The 23,844-nt window shown below is 36.6% G+C and overlaps 1 protein-coding gene across 8 annotated transcripts in view; it reads left to right on the forward strand.

Annotated features, from left to right (window-relative positions):
* The window catches only part of ARHGEF12 (Rho guanine nucleotide exchange factor 12), a 157,578-nt gene that overhangs the window by 81,858 nt on the left and 51,876 nt on the right, over nt 1-23,844 (forward strand). For 6 of the 8 annotated variants that reach the window (XM_053596116.1, XM_053596118.1, XM_053596121.1 and 3 more), the window contains 8 exons: nt 4,998-5,096; nt 5,678-5,727; nt 8,368-8,425; nt 12,543-12,721; nt 14,246-14,323; nt 14,514-14,633; nt 16,225-16,365; nt 20,164-20,238. In XM_053596116.1, coding sequence (XP_053452091.1) covers nt 4,998-5,096; nt 5,678-5,727; nt 8,368-8,425; nt 12,543-12,721; nt 14,246-14,323; nt 14,514-14,633; nt 16,225-16,365; nt 20,164-20,238 — 800 coding nt within the window. The remainder of the gene's footprint in view (nt 1-4,997; nt 5,097-5,677; nt 5,728-8,367; nt 8,426-12,542; nt 12,722-14,245; nt 14,324-14,513; nt 14,634-16,224; nt 16,366-20,163; nt 20,239-23,844) is intronic. The other 2 variants (XM_053596119.1, XM_053596120.1) reach the window with 2 other exon arrangements.

Here is a 23,844-nt window from a genome sequence, read left to right on the forward strand (position 1 = left end):
CTGTTTGTTTTTATATTGGTATGGTAATTCTCACATGTTAAACTATATGAGAGTCTCAGATTTGTAAGCAAACTTAGAATAGTAAGTGTGGATGACCTAGTGGAATTGGAGGGAAGAGAAAAATGAATAGTGCTTGTCTTTTTTTCTCTTTATCCTTTGTTCCTCATCTATTTTTGATGTAGAATTAAAAGGGAAGTTTATCAGGCTGAAACTATTATGAGTGAAGAAAACATGTTTGCAGTATTTGGCAGTAATACTAATATATTTTCCTAATCCAGTCTGTCAGGACCCTAGGCATATTTATAAAATTGTACATGATGGTATTTTTTCCTCTCTGATCACTTCCCTTTCAGAGCTTCTGTCCATCTTCAGACTCTTCTACTTTTCTGAATTTTATTAATTTATTAGCAATTTCTAAAAGTGTCCTTATGTGTCAGAATATATGCAGAGTTCTGATATTGTAAATAAGATACAGTCACTGCACCCTTGGAACATAACATTTAATAAGGGGATAAAAACAAAACCAGTTAATATGACCGATACTGTTAAGATTGGAATAAACAGAGGGTGTTGTGGAATTCTATAAAGGGGGAGCCAAGTCTGAATATTTAGGAAAAGCTTTTAAGAGCTTTAAGAGGGGGTGATTTATTTCTCAAGGATTTCTTGTCTCTCAAGAAGCTTGTTACAGAGGCTATCTGTACCAAGAAACTGTGCTCTTTAAATTTCCCTTCTCTGTTCCTTCTCCATCCAAAACTAATTTCCTTGTTTATTAAAACTTACAAATAAATGTCTAAGACATTCATTCATAAGGGTTGATCCATTTAAAGATCATTTGCATTAATGGTAGGAGTTTATTAACATAAAGTACTTAAAATTGATTTTTTTTAATGGGGATGGGGATTTGTATTTTTATTTATTTGTTATACTGTATACTTTTTGAGATGGAGGGTTTCTCTGTTGCTCCTGCTAGAGTTCAGTGGTGTGATCATAGCTCACTGTGACCTCAAACTCCTAGGCTCAGGCAGTCAGTCCCCTTGCCTCAACCTCCATGCCCCATCTAAGTTTTTCTGTGTTTAGTAGAGATGGTGTCCTGGCCTCAAGCTATCCTTCCCCTTTGGCTACCAGGAGGAGTGTGAGGGTTACAGGCATGAGCCACCACACCTGGTTTTGTAACTGAGTTTTAATGGGTGGCATAGATAGATGAGAAAATACAAGGTCAACCTCTCCCCAAGCATAATAAAATAATTAACATCTTTGAGCCCTATTCAAGTGAAATGTACCAACATAGCAAACTCTCTCTTTTTTTTTTTTTTTAGAGACTGTCTCACTCTGTCACCGTGGGTAGAGTATTATGGCATCATAGCTCATAGCAACCTCAAACTCTTGGGCTTAAGCAATCCTCTTGTCTCAGCCTCCCAAGTGGCTGGGATTACAGGCATCCATAACAACGTGGAGCTAGTTTTTCTATTTTTAGTAGAGACAGGGTCTTGTTCTTGCTCAGGCTGGTCTTGAGTAAACTCTTTAATTCACCTTTTATAGGCACTTGTAAAAAAAAAGTCTGCTTAAGAAACAGTAGCTGAATATCAAATCAGCACATTGTACTCCATAAATGCATTAATGTACACAGTTATGATTTAATAAAGAATTTAAAAAAGAAACACAGTAGATTAGCATAGTAACCACCAATATTAGGAACCTTTAATTCATTAATTTTCTGCTTTTGTGAGGTGGGGTGGGAGAACTGGGAAACATGGATAATAGCATGAAAAAATTTATATTCAGTGTTACAGTTGCCTTGATTTTTATTTTAAAGTCACATATCTAATTTATTTTGAAATCTCAAATAACTGTAAAGGAAGTCACAATTATATTTCCAAAAGTGAGCATGGATTTATAATATTTTTATAAAATACTGATTTTATTCTGAGGTTCTCTGATTTATTCATTTATTTGATTATGTGCTAGAAATTTATAAAGAATGTTTTTTTAAACTTGATTTTATATGTTTATGCCCATCCTATATAATAGTTTTCCTAATTTACTTGAAGGAAGCAATTTTGAACAGTTAAAAAAGATTGAGTTCTGATAGATTATTTTTTTTGCCCCCATTATATTTCACTGCTTTGTGGGAAGGGCCAGTTGGGAAATTCAAATACTGTTTGAATTTAGTAATCACTAGAATTGTGGTGTAACACATTTTTAATGTTCAAAATCAACTTTTTTTGTGGCAAAATTTACATAAAATAAGATGCACTAATTTTAAGTGTACAGTTCAATGATTTTTTGACCAGTGAATATACATATTTATGTAACCATTACGTCAGTTAAGAAATACAGACAGTGCCCCCAAAATGCATATACATTTTAAGAAAGGAAAAAACTGTTAAAATTTTAATACTTGATATGTACCAATAAAGTTTGTCATCGATATTATATCTTGTATTTCTTGTAATTGCAGAACTCAAGTATGACTTTAAGTATTCCAATTGTAGTAAAGATTTTTCCTTTCTGAAAATATATATACATTTTTGGGGCACCCTCTGTAGGCGTTTCCATTATCTCAGAAAGTTTTTTCTTTTCTCTTTGCAGTCATTCACACTCCCCTTCCATATTCCACTCCTAGGCAATTGCTATTCTACTTTTTGTTGATATAGTTCAATTTTTCCTCTTTTCTGTTGGAATTATGTAGTATATACTATCATTTACATCTGGTTTCTTTTGCTTAGCATGATATTTTTATGATTCATCTATATTTGTTGTATGTTTGAGTAGTCTTTGGTTTTCCTTCCTATGTAGTATTTCACTGTAAGGATGTATTACAATATGTTTATCCTTTCATCTGTTGTTGGACATTTGAGTTGTTTCTACTTTTCTACTTTTATGAACAAAACTGCTATTAACATTTGCCTAACAGTTTTATTTTTGGGGTAGTAAAATTTGTGGGTCATGTGTAAATGTTTGCTTACCTTTGTAGGAAATTTCCAAACTGTTTTCCAATGTGTTTGCACGTGCCCACCAGCAATGTTGTGAGAGTTCCTTTTGCTTGTTACTAAACTGTAGAGTTGTTTTAAAAAATATAATTTGGATACAAATCCTTTATCAGAGATTTGTATTATCAATATTTTCTCTTAGTTTGTGCCTTTTCATTTTTTTATATGTCTTTAGAAGAAAAAATGTTTTAAATTTTTGTCCAGTTTACCAGTTTTTTTCTTTTATGGTAGATACACTTTATACCCTAAGCCTGCGATCTGTGCCTACCCTAAGGTTTGGAAGATTTTCTTCTGAAAAGTTTTAGGTTTTATGTTTAGGCTCATGATTTGTTTTTGGTAATTTCTGTGTAGGGTATGGTTCAAGGTTCATGTTCTCTATATGGAGATCCAGTTATTCCAGTCTTTTATCTGCAGTAGTCTAACATTTTCATTATATGGTATCAGTAGGACTATATATATTTTTTCATTAATATACAATCTTTAACGTATCCTTTGATATATTAGACTGATTTGAAATATTGTGGCTCCTTATATAAAAATCTTTATTTAGAGGCCAGGTATGGTGGCTCACGCCTGTAATCCCAGCATCTGGGAGGCCAAGGAGGGTGGATCACCTGAGTTTATGAGTTGGAGACCAGCCTGAGCCAGAGCGAGACCCCACCTCTAAAAGTAGCCGGGCGTTGTGGCGGGTGCCGTAGTCCCAGCTACTCAGGAGGCTAAGGCAAGGGGATCATTTGAGCCCAAGATTTTGAGGTTGTTGTGAGCTGTGAGGCCACAGCACTCTACTGAGGGCAACAAAGTGAGACTCTTGTCTCAAAAAAAAAAAAAATCTTTATTTAAAAAAACTTTTTATTTCCTACCCATTATTATATGTTTTACATATTGACTTTAGGGAAATGGTTAGATTCTGCAAAGCTGAAAGTATGTGATAAGTTTCTGGCAAACACAGAATTTCAGGATCTTTATATCTGTTCTTTTTTTTTTGAGACAGAGTCTCACTTGGTTGCCCTCAGTAGAGTGGGATGGTGTCATAGCTCACAGCAACCTCATATTCTTGGGCTCAGGCAATCCTCTTGCCTCAGCCTCCCAAGTAGCTGGGACTACTTGGCCCCTGCCACAGCACCCGGCTATTTTTAGAGATGAAGTCTCATTCTTGTTCAGGCTTATCTCGAAATAGTGAGCTCAGGCAATCCATCTGCCTTGGCCTCCCAGAGTGTTGGGATTACACTTGTGAGCCACCATGCCTGGCCTTTTAGATCTTTTCTATGATAAAACAACCCTGGGTATTAATCGGGGTTCTCTTATACTTTGGGACATTTCTCTCCCTTTGGTTAGGGTCTTCCTTCTCTCACCTTGCCTAGGCAGTTTTTATTTGCATATTCTCTTGTGGAAATCTGGTAAGTATATGAAAAAGATGAAAGAATTGATTGAGCTCTACAGGCTCTTTCTTCATCTTTCCTACTTGTTCCTCCTGTTTATTTCTTCTATGAGCCAGGGTTTTTCTTGCCCCAGAACGCTGTCATTTCCCTTTTCCTTCCAGAGTAATAGTTGCAGGTACTGTGCAAGCACCTTCTTTCTTTTTACAGTCTATTTTCCTGAAAAGATTTGTTTTCTCTAGAATTTTCCTTGGGATGTTCCTACCTTTATGTCCTAAAACCTTTGATTTTCTTGGGTTAAGCACCAATTAGGGCACCAACTGGGGAGGATTTTATAATACAAATAAATAGTATAGATGTGAATGGGCTTTCCTTTTAACTGTTACATCTCTAATACTTTTGTTTTTTCTAGTTTGCCATAGGTGTTTTTTAATCTTGGAGCAATTTTGCTTTCCCAGTGAGAAACCAATATATGCAACTCTGTGATCTTCTTTTGTTTATTTTATCTATGGGTTTCTTGTGCTCCATGTGTTTCTCCCGATGGACTATGTATACTGTTCATTATTAGTACATAACTATTGTCTTTTTGTTTTCTCTTTCCTTCTCTCTTTACCCTGTGGTTCTTGTGCAGGTCTTGTTCAGCGTTGTGTAATAATCCAGAAAGATGACAATGGATTTGGGCTGACGGTCAGTGGAGACAATCCAGTCTTCGTACAGTCTGTCAAAGAAGGCAAGGCATTTTTGAAAACAATTTTGTCCCTCAGGAGCAAATAGAGTAAGAGTGGAAAAGCTTACTGGTGCCTTTTGCCCGGAATAGATTGTCAGTCATACAGACCGTTGTGCTAGGTTAGTCCGTAGTGTTATAGTTGTAAGAATGAATTTATTCCCTTTGATTTTCTTTATACTTCATAAAAAGAAACAGTTTTTAAAATAGTTTTCAAAATCATATGACAGATTACAGAGATGATATAGGCTCCAAAATATCATCAATTCTTTCCCCTAAGTGACATTAATACTCTTTACTGCTATAACCATATAATGGATACATCCTTTATGTTGGGTACTGTAATTTGAGGTAGGCTTTTTAAATCCCTATTTTATAGGTAATATTGAGGCTTAGAGTAAAAAAAAACAAACATAAAATCAGTCTGAGGTCACATAACTATTGAGTGGCAGGGGCAGAATTTGAACCTCAGTCTGTCTCATTTTATAGCACATGTTTTTAACCATTTTATTACACTGCCTTTCTTTTAAAATGATTATCAGTAAATGCCAGTGAATAACATTTTCAGTAATTAATTTCTCATGTAGATGGAGCAGCCATGCGGGCTGGAGTACAGACAGGTGATCGAATCATCAAGGTAAGGAAAAGAGTACTAGGGAATTTATGGTAGGATTAAAAAACAACTTGTATGATATTCTGATTATTATCACTTTGATTTTTACAGAAAGCAACATATCACATATGGTAGATCTATTGACTAAAAATTTCATTTGTTTTAAAATTAATATTACCTTTTACTGAAGGGCATAATATGAGGTTGGGAAAAAATGGAGTAGTCACTTATGTTCTTGAGTAGGAGAGTAAGACCCTATTGTAAAGATTATTTCTCTCCAAATTAATCTGTTAGCAAGACATTCTCATCAAGGTACAGGTACCCCTAATCTGAGATTCAAAATGATCCAAATGCTGAAACTTTTTGTGAGCTGACATGATACTACAAAGGGAAATTTCACACCTGACCTCATATAATGGGTCATAGTCAAAACTTTGTTTTGCTGGTTTGGCACATGACTGTAGTCCCAACTACAGAAGAGGTTCAGGTGGGAGGATGGTTTAACACTGAAGTTTGAGAAGTTTGAAGCTGTAGTGCACTGTGATCATGAGTGTGAATAGCCACTGCCACTCCCGCCCGGGCAACATAGTAGGACCTCGATTTTTAGAAAATAAAAAACTTGGTTTTATATACAAAATTATGAAAAATTTTGCATGAAATTACTTTCAGTCTATTTATATAAAGTGTATATGAAAAACAAATGAATTTCATATTTAAAGTTGGGTCTCGTCCCCGGTATACACAAACATTCCAAAATTCAAAAAAATCCAAAATCCCATACACTTCTGGTCATAAGCATTTCAGATAAAGGATACTCAACTTGTATGTGAATGGAATTGGAGTGATGGGTGTCAATCGTATTATTCTTCCATGAATGTTGCAAAGGTGCAAGAATAGCTAAAGAAAATTGGGTTCTGTATATAGGTATGTATAAGAGGAGATGCTGTGGTTTAAAGTTAAAGGCAATTGAATGTAGATATACAGACTTCCTAGTGGATCACAGCAGGTAGGGAGTCTAGAAGCAGGTCTTGGATTCTGATCAGTATAGAAAGATTAGGTTGGTAACTGTTTCTGAAACAGTTGACTAATTTGCTTATTTAAAATCAAATTATTATATAGGAAAAGATACCATGAACATATTTTACAAATAATAATTTGGAAGAAATGTTTGAAACTTATTACAGAGTATGATATCCTTAATTGTTAAGAGACTTACTAAGAAAAAATATTTTAATAGGAAAATATTTTTCTATTAAAAATTACATTTTTAAATTACAAATTTTAAAAATTACATTTTTAATAGAAAAGAATTTTATCAGGCATTTCCCCAAGTAATTGGAATAAATTACATATTAATGAGGATATGCCCTACCTTACTGGTAACAAAGAAGTAGACATTAAAATGATAGGTGAAAATATATATGGTTGTCAAAAAATTTAAAGATAAGCAGTACACCTTTGGTGTAGTTTGGGTTCAGTAAAATGGCTACTCTCATAAGTTTGTTGTGAGTATAAGGTAAAATCTGTTTGTGAAAATTTGTGAATTAGTATCAAGTCTTTCAGAAAGAATATAACCTTTGACTGGCAATTTTACTTTTAGCAATTTAAGGAAATAAGTGTGAATAAATATGAAATAATAAGAGTATGGGGAAATTGGTTTTGGCTCTGTTGCATTGAAAACTTGTGAACAATCTTTAATGTGCATAAACTGGGAGCTAAAGAAATTATTTATATTTCATCTGCAGCTTTGAATGAGAATAGATTAGGTCTCTGTGTACCTATATTGAAAGATATCCACAATGCGATGTTTGTTTTTGCAGAGAAAAAGGCAGATGTAATGTTTATGTTTATGTGTCTGGCTAAAAAAGTGTCCGAGATTAAATGTCATAGTTAACAGTGATTATCTCTGTTCTTCTGTTTTATATGATGTATTTGAAATGTAAGTATGACTTGCATCAAAAAAAATACAATTCATATTAAGTTCATGTTTGATGTTTTAATTTGTTTGCTTTAGTGGAGAATTTGGCTAACATTTCCTGTATTCAGTCTATCTGAAAAATAATTTTCTTTGTAAAGATTAGGCGTGTTGGGCGGCGCCTGTGGCTCAGTGAGCAGGGCGCCGGCCCCATATGCCGAGGGTGGCGGGTTCAAACCCAGCCCTGGCCAAACTGCAACAAAAAAATAGCCAGGCATTGTGGCGGGCGCCTGTAGTCCCAGCTACTCGGGAGGCTGAGGCAGGAGAATCGCCTAAGCCCAGGAGTTGGAGGTTGCTGTGAGCTGTGTGATGCCACGGCACTCTATCCAGGGCAATAAAGTGAAACTCTGTCTCTACAAAAAAAAAAAAAGATTAGGTTGTGTTTGAAAAACTAAAGGCAAATTGAATATTACTGTGGAAATACTATCTTTTCATCTTTTTTTTTTGTTTCCACAAATCAATGAACTAGTAATTAAAACCAAAGAGGCTTTTATCTTGAAGGATTTATAAATCCAAACCATGGTATGTTTTGTTATTTGTCTTGGCGAATAACATCATATTATTATATGATAATATCATATAATTATCATATTATAATTGGTTATATTATGTATGATAATTCCTGAAATTAATTCATCTATTGTCTCAATGGAATGTATCTGACATACTCTATTTTTATTTTCTCACAGGTGAACGGGACTCTGGTGACTCATTCAAACCATTTGGAGGTGGTGAAGCTAATCAAATGTAGGTGCATCTTATCTTAATTTTAATTGTTTTCTGTAACCCTTAAAGCAGTGGTTCTCAACCTTCCTAATGCCGTGACCCTTTAATACAGTTCCTCATGTTGTGGTGACCCTCAACCATATTTTGCTGAAAATAATTTTATGGTTGGGGGTCACCACACATAGGTAAACTGTATTAAAGGATTGTGGCATTAGGAACGTTGAGAACCACTGCCTTAAAGCAAGGTTCAGCAAACCTTTTCTGTAATAGGCCAATTATATTTTAGGCTTTGTGCATCCTGTGGTCTACTACTGGACCTTGTCATTGTGACATAAAGGCAGCCTAAGACAATATGTAAATGAATGGATGTGGCTGTTTCTGGAAAATTTTATTTACTGAAATGGTTGGTCTGAGGGCCTGATTTAGCCCCTTGGCTAGTTTGCTGAGCCCCACAATGATGAAAAGTCAGAGGTGAAAATTAAATTTGCTAATAATTATCTTTTGTCAACCCCATTTATATGGCTGATTATAATATCCTTGTCATTCTTGGTAATGTTGAATACATGTATGTGAAAAAAATACTGAGTCACCAGAGAGGAAGCAGGTTAAGAAATCAGGCACAATAGTTTGATGAACAATAGAGCCTTTTTTTTTTTTTTTTTTTTTTTTTTTTAATTTTTCTGAGACAGCGTCTCACTTTGTCAGCCTGGTGTCAAAGCTCACAGCAACCTCAAACTCCTGGGCTCAAGTCATCCTCTTGCCTCGGCATCCCAAGTAGCTGGGACTACAGGCACCTGCCACAACACCTGGCTAGTTTTTCTGTTTTTAGTAGAGATGGAGTCTTGCTCTCGCACAGACTGGTCTTGAACTCCTGAGGTCAAGTAGTCCACCCACCTAGACCTCCCAGAGTGTTAGGATTACAGGCGTGAGCCACCACACCCCTCCCCACAATAGAACTTTAGAAATCATCTAGCACAGAGATTCTCAACCTTCCTAATACTGCAATGTATTTTCATTGTTAAAAAGGGGTCACAACCCACAGGTTGAGAACTGCTGATTTGGCACAATCCCTTTTCCTCAGGTAAGTAAATGATTATATAATTCAGGATAATAGTCTTGTCTTAATAATATCTTCAGGCTTAAGAATTTATGATCTCAGGGACTTTATCTAACAAGTGCAACATTATAACCTAATCATTTGTACCTTCATATTAATCTGAAATAAAAAAAAGAATTTATGGTCTTCAGGTTTGTAGTTCTCTGGGGAGAAACTGAAGCTTAAATCAGTAGTAGTCTGCACCTAACCTCCTGTCACCTCAGAGCCAAAGTGGGCAGGCCAGGCCTCAGCTGCTCATAGGGCTCAATTTTCCTGTCTGTAGAGGGAGAAGAGAGGGTTCAGTGGCCCTGGGAGCTTTACTTGCAAGCGATGATAGGGAGGGGTCTTCTGAATCTCAGAGTTGCGTGAAGTTCAGACACCACACCTTCGTCTCTCTGGGCTTCTGTTGGACTTTATTGTTAATACTTTAAATGCATCTGCTTTCCAAAAGAGATTTTCTATTTTCTTTTTTTTGCAGTTTTTTGGGCATGGCTGGGTTTGAACCCGCCACCTCTGGCATATGGGGCCGGTGCCCTACTCCTTTGAGCCACAGGCACCGCCCGAGATTTTCTGTTTTCTAATTGCTTCATTTATTGAATGGAAAATAGCATGAGAGAGCAGAAATAAAGAAAAGAAGTCACATGAATGTCCTTCCACCTAAAACATAAATTCCTTTTTATTTGTTCTGGCCTAATTTGGGCTTTATGTATTTGTTACTGTATTTTTTTAAGGAAAAAAAAATGAGGCATCTTAAAATAAACAAAATACAATAAAAAAGACTTTGTGATCTTTTGTATCAGATTATTCCACAGCGAAGTAAACTACAAATGAGAGATAGTTGTTTGTAGCTACACAGAATCACTGTTTTGTTTTATTCTATTTGTTTCATTGAGTCCGTGGACATCTTTAGAATAAATTCAGTAAACTAAATTTTTTTCTTGGTCTTCTTAGTACTTAAGCAACTTTGAATTTTTTTCCTTTTATTTGGAGTACCAGGACTAATGGTCACTTTGATTACATAGTTATTAACTTAGTGTATTTTAACGGAAATGCAATGATGAAAATTAGATCCCTATACTGGAATATATTTGATTACTTACTTAACGAGTTGTTGTTTAACTTGTCATGTGCTAATAAGTATGTTCCTGTTGTCTCCTGTTGAGTATGAAAGGATTATGCAGGGCTCAGTGGCATATGCCTATAGTTTCAGCAACTTGGAAAGCAAAGATGGGAAGATCAATTGAACTCAGGAGTTTATGGCTGCAGTGAGCTATTATCATGCCACTGTGTTCCATCCTAGGTGACAAGAGCAAGACCTTCTCACTAAAAAACTTTTTTTAAATAATAAAAATGAAAAGTAAGGCCAGGTATAGTGGCTCACGCACATAATCCTAGCACTCTTTTTTTTTTTTTTTTTTTGAGACAGAGTCTCAAGCCATCGCCCTGGGTAGAGTGCCGTGGCATTACAGCTCACAGCAACCTCCAACTCTTGGGCTTAAGCGATTCTCTTGCCTCAATCTCCCACATAGTAGGGACTACAGGTGCCTGCCACAATGCCTTGCTATTTTTGGTTGCAGTTGTCATTGTTGCTTAGCAGACCCAGGCTGGATTCGAACACGACACCCCATGTGTATGTGGCCAGCGCCCTTGCCAGCTGAGCTACGGTGCTGCTGATCCTAGCACTCTTGAAAGGTCGAGGCGGGAGGATTGCTTGAGCTCAGAAGTTTGAGGTTGCTGTGAGCTAGGTCGATGTCATGGTGTTTTAGCTTGGGCAACAGAGTGAGACTCTGTCTCCAGGAGAAAAAAATATATATAAAAATAAAAAGTAAGATTATTTCTTTAGCTATGTAGTTATATATTATTTTCACCATTCTGATATAAATTTTATTAAAAAATTAAATACTAGGATTATAGCAAGAGATTATTTGGGCGTAGCTAAAACCTTAAAGTTAAGTATAAAACACTCCGAATATCCAAAACAGATAAAAATTTGTCATGTCTAAAACCTATGTGCTATACTTATAATAGAGCTCCCACATTTAGAAATACTTAACAAAGGGAAGAGCAAGGAAGGTATTTGGCAGACATACTCGAACAAGGAAGACTTGTTTAATAAATGATTTTCTGGTACAAAGTGATAAGATTGAAAAGCCTTAGAAAGTGTTTATACTTAAAATTCCTCCAAATCATAGCACCTGTAACTAAGTTTAACAAAAGCAATTTTTAGAACCCCACAATTCTGTAAAATAATTGATAATGAATTCTATGGGACAGTTAAGTTGGGAGAGAGTATGAAATACATTTAAAAGTTCTATTGAAATGTTTCAGAAAAAGATTTTGTCATTTAAAGGTCAGTTACCCAGAAAAGTCACTTATTTGAAACATCTTATTTCTTTTTAATGCTAGATAAATAGTGAGTATCTGTTGTTAAGTTTTTCTGATTAGGATGAATTTTGCTGTCTAGATCCTGCCCCCGGTAATATGTCTACTGAATTTCTGTGCACTTCTCTAATTTTTTAAATGAAAATATTTATTGTTTTTTCCTTTTTTGTAGAATATATTTTGGTCATACTCATTTTCTAAAGTTAATTTAAAATTGCAGTAGAATATTGATTTAAACTCTGCCTAGTTAGTATATCCTAAAATATGAAGATTTTTAAAAATTTATGTTTAAGAAATGAATGTATCTATTGGTAGGTGGTCTTCTCTAAGAAAATGTATTCTAAAATAAAAAATAAAAGAGATACTGTATTCTTAGTGTTATAAGTTTTACTTGCTTTTAAGTAATATCTGATCCTATGAGTAGTAGTTTGCTATCTGAAAATGGTATTCTTCTTTTAAATATTTTAGATTTAGTGCAGTCATAAAAGAGAAATGACAAATTGGATTGTTTTTCTGTGGAGACATGATTAGTAGCTGATGGAATTCTCATGTAACTAGATCTTTTAGAACTGTCAAGATCAAGTAATGAAATGCTATAAAATGTTTCCTAACAGTGCTGTTTTCCCTTCCCTTTCCTTTCTCCCATCTCCTCACTCCAAGCTGGTTCCTATGTAGCTCTCACTGTTCAGGGACGCCCACCTGGGTCGCCCCAGTTTCCACTTGCTGACTCTGAAGTAGAGCCATCAGTCACTGGACATATGTCTCCCATCATGACATCCCCTCATTCACCTGGAGCATCTGGGAATATGGAGAGAATCACTAGTCCTGTGCTTATGGGGGTAAGAGTAAGAAAATTTCCTAGTAAATGCTCAGTTGTATATGTAGGGGTGCTTTTGCTTTATTTTAAGAGTTTTGAAGTATGGGGCTGATAAACATTTTAATTTTAAGATTCTAGAAAATGACTTCCTAATGGAAAAATTATTTGATAATTGGGAATAATTGCACAGTGTTGTCATAGCTGATTTAATTTAACAAATATTAACACCTACCATATCCAAAATAATGTGCTGCCTACAAAAATATAATCTTGTGTTCAAAGTTCCTAGTCATCTTAGACAGGGGTTTAAGGGGGGGTTATTTTCTTTACTATGGTGTCCCCAATGTCTGAAATAATTGCTTAGCATGAAGTAACTGCTTAATAAACCTTTGCTGGTTGAAATGTAATTGAGATTATACAGGTAAATATAATACAAAGACTGAAACTAGATAAGTTCTATGAGGTTTCAAAGGAGGAAGAAAGCATATCAGGTTGTGATAAGAAAGGCCTTTTTTGGAAAGGCTTTATTTGAATAGGCTTTATTTAGGTGGTAGTGATGGGAAGGAAGGCAGCCCAGATAGAGAAAGTAGAATAAACAGAGATAAAGAGCCAAGAAAGTGTCAAGTACATATTTTCCGGAAGTAGCCAGGATTTTTGTTTGGCTGGTGCCCAAGGATGTATGTAGTAGGAGATGTACTTTAAAAAAGTAGATTGGGGTGGCGCCTGTGGCTCAGTGAGTAGGGTGCCGGCCCCATATACCAAGGGTGGCGGGTTCAAACCCAGCCCCACCGAACTGCAACAAAAAAATAGCCGGACGTTGTGGCGGGCACCTGTAGTCCCAGCTGCTCGGGAGGCTGAGGCAGGAGAATTGCGGAAGCCCAAGAGCTGGAGGTTGCTGTGAGTCCTGTGATGCCATGGCACTCTACCGAGGGCAAGAAAGTGAGACTGTCTCTACAAAAAAAAAAAAAAAAGTAGATTGACTACATATTTTGAAAAATCTCAACTACCAGTTTGATTTACCTGTAACTGGATAAGTAGTAAAGAGGCCATTACTTTTTTTTAAATTTTTTTTTTGAGGAGGAGTCACGTTGTGAGAGGACTCTAGGAAGACTAATGTGGTAAAATGCTCCATGGTTGTGAAACAAGGAGAAAATGGTCGGAGATGAGTTAGGGGACTGTCTTCATAGTCCAGCTAGGAAGTTCTGGGAATTTGAGGCATGCATGGGGATTGATAGTAAAGATCCAAATGAGGGAAAGTGTTAAGATATGATTTTTATACTATGACAACTTTATTTGTTCAACTAACATCACTATTTAATGTTCTCTTGATCCCCACTGAGTAAAAGTGAAATAGGAAGGCAGAAATTTTCCTTTAACTTTTTACCTTTGTCATGTCTGAAAGCCTGTCCTGTTAACCCAGGAATAAAGAAAATCCCAGTAGGTACTGATACTGGGAGCTGAGGCAGAACATTATATATATTTTTTCTCTATTTATTTTAGCTTCATTTTCCCTATATTGGTTGTCGTTTGCTTTTATCTTTTCTAGGAGGAAAACAACGTGGTTCATAACCAGAAAGTAGAAATTCTGAGAAAAATGTTACAAAAAGAACAAGAACGGCTACAGGTACTAAATTAATTAAAAATGGGACTATTGACAGGCCAGTAGAAACAAGACTGGTTATTGTCGAGTTGGTGTTTATAATCACATTCCAGCAGTATTGTAATTAATACTATTAGTTATTTTATTAAGAATGGACGTTTTCTATATTTTCTTGACATAAGTAATTCTCTAAGTATTTTTTATAACTTTTCAGTTATTACAGGAAGATTACAACCGAACACCTGCCCAAAGATTGCTAAAAGAGATCCAAGAGGCCAAGAAACACATTCCTCAGCTGCAAGAGCAGTTATCCAAAGCCACAGGCTCTGCTCAGGTAGCATCACGATTAAAAGTGCTACCCGACTTTTTGCAAGAGAATATTCTTATGGGAATGTGTCAGAGAATGTTGCAGTTCCTTTTTTAAAGTTAATTTTTCTAGCGTAGGACCTATGTCCTTTGTAGGATGCTACAGAAGTAATGATTAATGAAATAAATGTGGGCGTTTGTTTGCTTATTCATGATAATGATGTTTCTTGGTTTCATAATAATGTAGAAAAAAAGAATTGAGCACTTTTGCTTTGATGTGACAAGCTACTAAAATGTATTTAGGTACATATATTTACATTTATGTTTACATTTTTGTGGTTCAGTCTGCTATCTTAAAGTAGAATGGCAGTTGACATGTTTTTAATAGGGATATAAGGTTTTAAAATCACAGGCATTATGCTAAATACATGGACGAGCATTTTATTATTTAATCTGCGTGGCAACCCTCTGAGGGGTACTGTTGTTTTCCTCCATTTTTCGTATGCATTTAATGGAAATATAGACAGATTAATCAACTTAATCTGAGATTATGTAGCGCAAATGATAGAACTGGAATTGAAACTTAGAGAATTTAAAAACACACTCATACTCTTAATGACTGTATTTTTATAATTTTAAAATAGATTTCAATAGAATTTGCCACACAGGTAAAAGTTATGGAGATAATGGTCTCAGAATAGCTCAGCATTTTATACATGTGTATCAACCAGTCTTACATTCTATAATATTCAGATTTGGGATATGTAAAGCTCCTTATACTTTATCTTAAAGCAAAATGGACACACTGCCTATACATTTAAAGTAGGTAAAAGCTGTTGATTTGTCAACATAAGTAAAAGCCATGTATTCATAGAACTGAACATATCTCTGAGAGGTCCTCTAGCCTAATCTGCTCATTTTTAAGTTTAAAAATCAGGGCCTGAACTGGTTAAATGATTTATACATGGCCATGTAATGTGTAAGGCCTTGTGACATCCTTGTTTAGTGTATTTTTCATTTCACTTATGTTTTCATTACTTTTCAGTAATGACTATGGCTATGTTACGTATTGAGTATTATGCCTCAGTAATGTTGACCGTTTCATCTTACTGCCAAGTAAAGACAACATTCTTAATCCTGTTTGAATAGTAAAAGTGTGTCCTGATGGAAAAGCGTATAATAATTTATGTCATTACATTGTGTTTCAAAATTGGCAATTTATTGAAACTCTCATGCATTGGAAGATAGTTAACCAGAAATTACAACGTAATAATCTTAACTAATGGGCAGATAATATAAATCATATAAATTCACAAACAGTTGTATCTTTCTGCTATATTTGGAAGCTTGAACTTTTACTCTCTTCTCTAAAATATCACCTTCCCCATCTTCAAAGCCATGCCATTTTAGCAGTCGGAGAATCTAAAGTAGAATCAGAGCAGTTATTTATGGATTTTACTCATAGAACTTTGAGCATTCTTGATTGTATCAGAGTATCTAAGTTTTGGCAGTGTCCACGTAGATTGTCAAGCTACTCTTTTTCTTTATGCAATCACTAATGAAAGTTTTCTTTTGTGTGTTTGTGTGTGTTATGTGTGTACGTCTATATTCTGTTTTAGGATGGAGCTGTAGTTATACCCTCGAGGCCTTTAGGTGACACCCTAACGGTGAGTGAGGCAGAAGCAGATGCTGGAGATGGACTGGGCAGGACTGACAGTAGCAGTGGGGATGCTTCTCGGCCCAGCAGTGACAATGCTGATGTAAGCATTAAGTGTTGTGACTCTTTATCTTATTGTAGTCTTCCTTACAGTCTCTTTCCAGATTTGATTTTATATACATGAATTAGAGATGTGGTCTTATTACTTAATTTTTACTATCTTCATCTTTAGTATACCAATTTGTTGAAGAAATTGCTGTTATATATTGTATATGAACTTTTAATTCTAGAGCCCTTTCCTTTGAACTTCCATTGCCACCTATTTCTTTTACAGGGATGGAATTACCTAGCAGGCATATTGTTTGTGGGTAGAGAAGTTAATAATACCAGCCCTTTCTTACTGAATGGAGAAACCAACTTTTGATATCTTTAAGAGCGTGTTAATGTTCCATTTGTGGTCAGAGTGACTCAGTCTTGAATCATGGGGCACTTTGTCATTACAAAGAGGAAAAGCCTTAGTCCTGTTAGACAGACTTCAGTTAATAGCCCAAGTTTAGTAACAGCATTTTCTTTGTTAACCCAGAAACTGCCAGATGAACATGGGTATTTGTTAGAAAGATGATAATAACGTGTTTTTTAAGATGAATATGGTATAGCACTATAGTCATGTGAATATGCAAAAGCCGAGTTCAGTGTCATTCAGCAATACTTTGTAAGTAGCATACAATGATTGCAATATATAAAATATAAATAGAGATCACTCTCTATAAAAGTATTAAAGTATCACTCTTTATAAAAGTATAAACAGTGGTCTGAGCCACTGTTTCATAACTGTGGATCATGCATTTAGTAGATTGTGGCTAGTTTTTTTTTTTAATTTTAAAGAACAGCAAATAAGAATGCTTTCCATATAGAGGAGGCCTTACTTCTTGTGACTTTTTGTCATACACACGCATGCACGTGTGTGCTGTTAAAAAATGTGAAGTTTCTCTTTTATCCAAAGTTGTGGTTAAAAACAACCTTGACAGCCACAATCTAATGACTTAGTTCCTCATATAAGGAAAATTTGAGTGTTTTTTTTTTTTTTTTTTTTAATGAAAGATGATAAGAGTCTTGCAATTGGATTAGCTAAGGTTTTAATGGAAATTTTCCATTTTGGCTCAAGAAAAAATATTACAATGGCTAACATTTATTGGATATACATATCATACATTATGATAAGAATTTCACATTCCTTATTAGTTGAGTCTCAAAATAGACTTATAAAGTTGTCCCTAGTAATTTATAGATACTCTTTTTAATTCTCATAATCTTAATGAAGCAATGTCACCATTTAATTGATGAGGAAACAGGCCAAATAAATAAATGAATATTAGGGAAATTCGGGTGAAAAATGATTAAGTCCAGACTAGTCTGTAGCAAACTTGTTTAACTCCCACAAGTGTCTGAGGCTAAAGATACATCTTTTGAGTCAGTGCTTTTGATTTTTTTCATTTTCTTATTTTTAAAAAATAGTCTTTTGGTGGTATTTGTCATATTATTTTAAAAATCCCTACTTCGCATTTCTTGGAGAAAGCTTTAAAAAATGTTGATATTTTTGGTTGATATTTTATGTCTCTGTATTTTATAATTGTTCTCCCATTTTTCTTTTGCCATTTCTTTTACTTTTTTGCCAAAGAAATTGGGTCATATGTCCAGTAAAACAGCCATTTTCTTTTCTTTTCTTTTTTTTTTTTTTTTTGAAGAGACAGAGTCTCACTTTATGGCCCTCGGTAGAGTGCCATGGCATCACACAGCTCACAGCAACCTCCAACTCCTGGGCAAAACAGCCATTTTCTAATTGTATTTTCATGAGCTTGTCTAATATGTTCCTCTGTCTTTATTTCCTGAAAACTGATAGTTCTGTCTAGAGTCCTGACAAGATTAAGGTTTGATAGTCGTTTGGCAAGAACAGTTTATGGGTGGTACTGTGTACATCCCATCATATCATTCCATGATATCGTTATGTCATCAGGATGTGAATTTTTGGTTGACTTATTGTGGTCTTAAGTATATTTAAGGTGTTCAGGTGATGTCAACATGATTCCTTCATTATCAAGTTTCTTGCCAAGCCTTTATGTAATGTTTTTACATGCCATTGATGATCAAAATGCATTATTAAGATTTCAAAAGTATGACATAAGTTTGTCATTTTTTCTGTATTTATTAGGTGGAATTATTTTATAAAGAAGAATGTTACTTTACTAGCTATTAGGTTACCCTAAATTCTAGCTTATACAGGAACTGCAGGATTGTTTTTCTTCTAAAGAATCTTTTGGGGTGGCTCAGCGCCTGTAGCACAGTGATGACGGCGCCGGCCACGTGCACTCAGGATGGTGGGTTTGACCCTCAGGATGGTCCTGGGCTGGACCAGCTAAACAACAATGACAACTGCAACAAAAACATAATCAGGCGTTGTGGCGGGAGGCTGAGACAAGAGAATCACTTAAGCCCAAGAATTTGAGGTTGCTGTGAGCTGTGACACCACAGCACTCTATTGAGGGTGACATATTGAGACTCTGTCTCAAAAAAAAAAAAAAAGAAAGAAAGAAAACCTTTTAGGGCTGGTGTGTGATATCTTATGCCTGTTGTCCCAGATTTGGGAAGGCTAAGGCAGGTGGATCACTTGAGCCTAGGAATTTAAGACCAGCCTGTGCAACATAGCAAGACCGCTGTCTCTACAAAAAAATTTAAAAATTAGCTTGGTGTGGTAGCACATACCTGTAGTTCCAACTACTTGGGAGGCTAAGATGGGCAGATTACTGTGTGCAGGCTACAGTGAGCTATGATTGCTCCACAGCACTTCAGCTTGGGGCAATCATAAGAATAAGACCCTATTTCTTAAAAAATTAAAATTAAAAAGATAATAAAAATCTTTATCTTGATTCTTTTCAGGAGAATTCATACCCTAACAAACTCTAGAGGTGATAAGTGGCCCAAGTGAGGGAGGGGAGTATATGTTTAATATTTCAACTCATAACTTCTAATGTGAATTACCCTTTTCTAGTCCATTGAAGCCACCTCATGTCGTCCCCTGTTCTTATTGGCCTGACTCTTCAGTATCTTTGATAGCTTCTTTGCTTTTTGTGACCAGATCATTCCAATCTTATCTCTCTTGTCCACAACCAAGCGTCATCCATTTCTCTAAGGTGGGGCATACATTGACACTACTCTTCTCTCTAGCCTGCCTGTGTTGGTGTAGGGTTAGACAACATGTGTCTTTCCTATTGGCATTTATGCACAAGTCTCTGTTCCTCAGTTTTATTTGCTCTGAAGATTGGCTTCCATTGCTTTGGGGCGTTCCTCAACCCTCAAAAGTGAATTTTCTGCATGTCATATAGAGTGTATTTTATACACTTGGTTTTCTGTATTTATGATCGTATCTGTGAATTCAGCCAACTACAGAATCCATGTAGCACCTTTCACATGAGGTAGCAACAGAAAAATAGAAACTTAATTTTATTTGTATAAATAGAACAAAGTACCTTTTTACTTGAAGGGGTAGTTTGGGAAGGTAGGGTTAGGGAAGATAGATAAAGATAGAATTTGATTTTGATCTCATGAGTTTGTGATACGGGTCTACTTAGAGTTACTTTGTAGAAAAGTAACCCCTCAGTCCTGGAAACTGGGTAAAACTGTTTTGTTGGTTCTGTGTTGTTTATTAACATAAAACCGAAAAGCTGAGAGAATAAATGACTTGCTAAAGACAGAGGGAAAAAAGTCAGTGGCAGAGCCAGGTATATGAAAGATATTTAGTAGTTTTAAATATAATAGGAAATTCAGAACCTTATTTTTTCACATTAATTTTCATTATCATTTTTTGTGTGCCTGTTGAAGTGAACTGAAGATCTTTTTTTATTAGAGTCCCAAGAGTGGCCTGAGAGAGAAGATTTATCTAGAGGAAAACCCAGAGAAAAGTGAAACCATTCAGGACACTGTGAGTATGAGGTCTGCAGAGCTAGTGCTGTCTTTAGTGTTCCCTTACACTTCAGGTATGGTAAACAGATCTGATGTTCCTATATTCTATTTCTGAGAACTAGATATTTTTTAAGGAACTTAATGAAGATTTGAATAAATGGAGAGTTACTCTATGGTTAGTTAGTGTTGTTAGGTTGCTTAGTATTATATTGTTGTTGTGATAAAGCATACACAAAATTTACTCTTTTAACAAGTATTATGATTAAGAATAGCATTAAGTATAGTCACGTGTTGTGAACTTTTTCATCTTCCCCAATTGAAATTCAGTACCTAATAAACACTAATTCTACATTATCTCTCTCCCCCACATAAAGGGATTGGTACAATACTTTTGTTTTTTGTGATTGGCTTACTTCCTTTAGCATAATGTCTTCAAGGTTTATCTGTATGGTGTGGCATGTGTCACAATTTCCTTTCTTTTTATGACTGATTTCCATAATAGGTATGTGCCACATTTTGTTTATTTATTCATCCGGCAACCGATGCTTGAGTTGCTTCCACCTTTAGGCTATTATGATTATACTGCCCTTCTTTTCATTCTTTTAGGTGTATGCCTAGAAGCACAATTGCTAGATTTCACATATTCTTAATTGAATACTTTTAGCATTCTGACTTATTTTTTAGTTAGACTTGGTTGAAGTTTTATAGTAAAAGATTTCACAGCATTTTTGTAATGTTTTATTATTAGCAACATAAGGACTTTAAAAAAATCAAAGATACCACATCAGCAATAAACCCAAAATTCTGTTGGACACAATGGCTCATGCCTGTAATCCTAGCACTTTGGGAGGCCATGGTGGGAGGATCACTTGATGCCAGGGGTTTGAGGTCAGCCTGAGTAGCATAGCAAGACCCATCTCTACAAAAGAAAATAGAAAAAATTAGCTGGACATGGTGATGTGTTTCTGTTGTCCCAGCTACTTGGGAGGCAGGAGGATCACTAGGGCCTAGGAGTTTGAGGTTTCAATGAATTACGACAATGCCATTGTACTCTAGCCTAGGCAACAGAGCAAAAACAAATCAAAAATTATCCTGGGAGGCTGAGGTGGGTGGATTGCCTGAGCTCAGGAGTTTGAGACCAGCCTGAGCAAGAGCAATACCCTGTTGCTGAAAAAGTAGCCAGATATTATGGCAGGCACCTGTAGTCCCAGTTACTTGGGAGGCTGAGACAAGAGAATTGCTTAAGCCCAAGAGTTTGAGGTTGCTAACAGCTATGAGACTCTGTCTCCAAAAAAAAAAAAAAAAATCTGCTGCTATAAAGAAATTTCAGTTGTTTCACCTGATTTCCTTTTTTTAAATTATTAAGGCTTTGAGGTTAAAGAAAATAAGAGTGTAGTTAACAAAAAAAAGCAGAATCATGTTTAGCGGATGGAATACATAGTATTGCAGTACCCTCAAGGAGGAAACACTAGAGATACACATTATTCACTCAATTGATAGCTTGTGGATCCGTTTATATAGTTCAAGGATAGTTACTATCTAGGTAACTCCCAAACCATTACTTTAAAAATTTTTGGCTCTCTGGTCCTCCAGTTCGACAGACAGCAACATCTTCTCTCGCAGCCCCAGCCGTATCACTGAGGCACCATGGTGAAAGTGAAAGTCGGAATAAATGGCTTTGGCCGTATTGGGCACCAGGGCTGCTTTTAACTCTGGCAAAGTAGATATTGTTGCCATCAATGACCCCTTCAATGACCCCAACTACATGGTCTGTATGTTACAGTATGATTTTACCCATGGCAAATTCTATGGCACAGTCAAGGCTGACAATGTGAAGCTTGTCATCAATGGAAATCTCATAACCATCTTTAAGGAGTGAGATCCCACCAAAATCAAATGGGGAGAGGCAGGTGCTGACCACGTTGTGGAGTCCACTAGGGTCTTCACCACCATGGGGAAGGCTGGGGCTTACCTATACAAGGATGGCACATGGATCATCATCTTTGCCCCTTCTGCTGATGCCCCCATGTTTGTGACGAGTGTGAACCCCAAGAAGTATGAAAATATCCTCACCATTGTCAGCAATGCCTCCTGCACCACCAACTGCTTAGCCCCGTTAGCCAAGGTCATTTATGATAACTTCGGCATCATGGAGGGACGCAGGACCACAGTCCATGCCATCACTGCCACCAAGAAGACTTTGGATGGCCCCTCTGAGAAGATGTGGCATCATGGCCATGGGGCTGTCCAGAACATTATCCCTGCCTTGACTGGTGCAGCCAAGGCTATGGGCAAGGTGATCCCTGAGCTGAATGGGAAGCTCACTAGCATGGCCTTCTGTGTCCCCACTGCCAACATGTCGGTGGTGGAATTCACCTGGCGTCTAGAGAAGGCTGCCAAATATGATGATATCAAGAAGCAGGCATTGGAGGTCCCAGCAAGGGCATCTTGGCCTATACTGGGCACTAGGTTATCTCTTCTGACTTCTACAGTGACACCCATTCTTCTACCTTTGATACTGGGGCTGGCATTGGCCTCAATGACCACTTTCTCAAACTGATTGCCTGGTATGACAATGAATTTGACTACAGCAACAGGGTGGTGGACCTTATAGCCCACATGGCCTCCAAGGAGTAAGAGCCCCTGGACCACCAGCCCCAGCCCGAGCACAAGAGGAAGAGAAAGGCCTTCAGCTACTGGAGTGCCCCTGCCTACTCAGTCTCCCAGCTCACTGAGAGCCTCCCCTTGACACAGTTTCTACATCAGACTCTCTGAAGAACGGGAGGGGCCTAGAGAGCCCCACCCTGTCATGTAACGTCAATAAAGTTCTCTGTACTCTGCCGGTAAAAAAAAATTTTTTTGCAAGATTTTTATTCTCTTAATCCTAAGTGGTCCTCAGTTTTACTATTTACGGTCTTCAGATACCTCATACTTTATTATATTATATGTTTATGCCTTTATTCTGCCTTTTTTATGCTGAACTCGACTTTGTGAGTTGGCGAAGGGGAATCACTTGTTGATGGAGTGTGATCTGGCAACCTACAATTTAGTTCTACAGTTTTGGTATCTTTGTTTCTATATAGCAGTGTATGTTGTGAGATTACTTGAAAATTTTATTACATTATGCCAGTGATTACCAACCAGGAGTGATTTTGCATATCAAGGGACATTTGACAATATGGAAACACTGTTGTTTTTTTTTAAATAGACTCTCACTCTGTTGCCCAGGCTGGAGTACAGTGGCATCATCATAGCTCACTGCAGCCTCCAACTCCTGGGCTTAAGAGATTCTCCTGCCTCAGCCTCCCGAGTAGCTGGAACTACAGGCATGTACCATGATGACTGATTCATTTTTCTATTTTTAACAGAGATGGGGTCTTGCTCTCGCTCAGGCTGGTCTTGAATTCCTAATCTCAAATGATCTTCCCACCTCAGCCTCCCAGAGTACTAGGATTGCAGGTCTGAGCCACCATGCCCAGCCAAGCAAACATTTTTGATTGTTATGACTGGGAAGCTGCTGCCAGCATCTAACTAGTGGCTAGTTAGAGGTCAGGGATGCTGCTAAACATCCTGTAATGCATGGCACAGCCCCCACAGCAGAGAATTGTCTGGCACAAATTGTCAA

Source organism: Nycticebus coucang, chromosome 6 (genome assembly GCF_027406575.1).
Source record: "Nycticebus coucang isolate mNycCou1 chromosome 6, mNycCou1.pri, whole genome shotgun sequence".
NCBI classification, from domain to species: domain Eukaryota; kingdom Metazoa; phylum Chordata; class Mammalia; order Primates; family Lorisidae; genus Nycticebus; species Nycticebus coucang.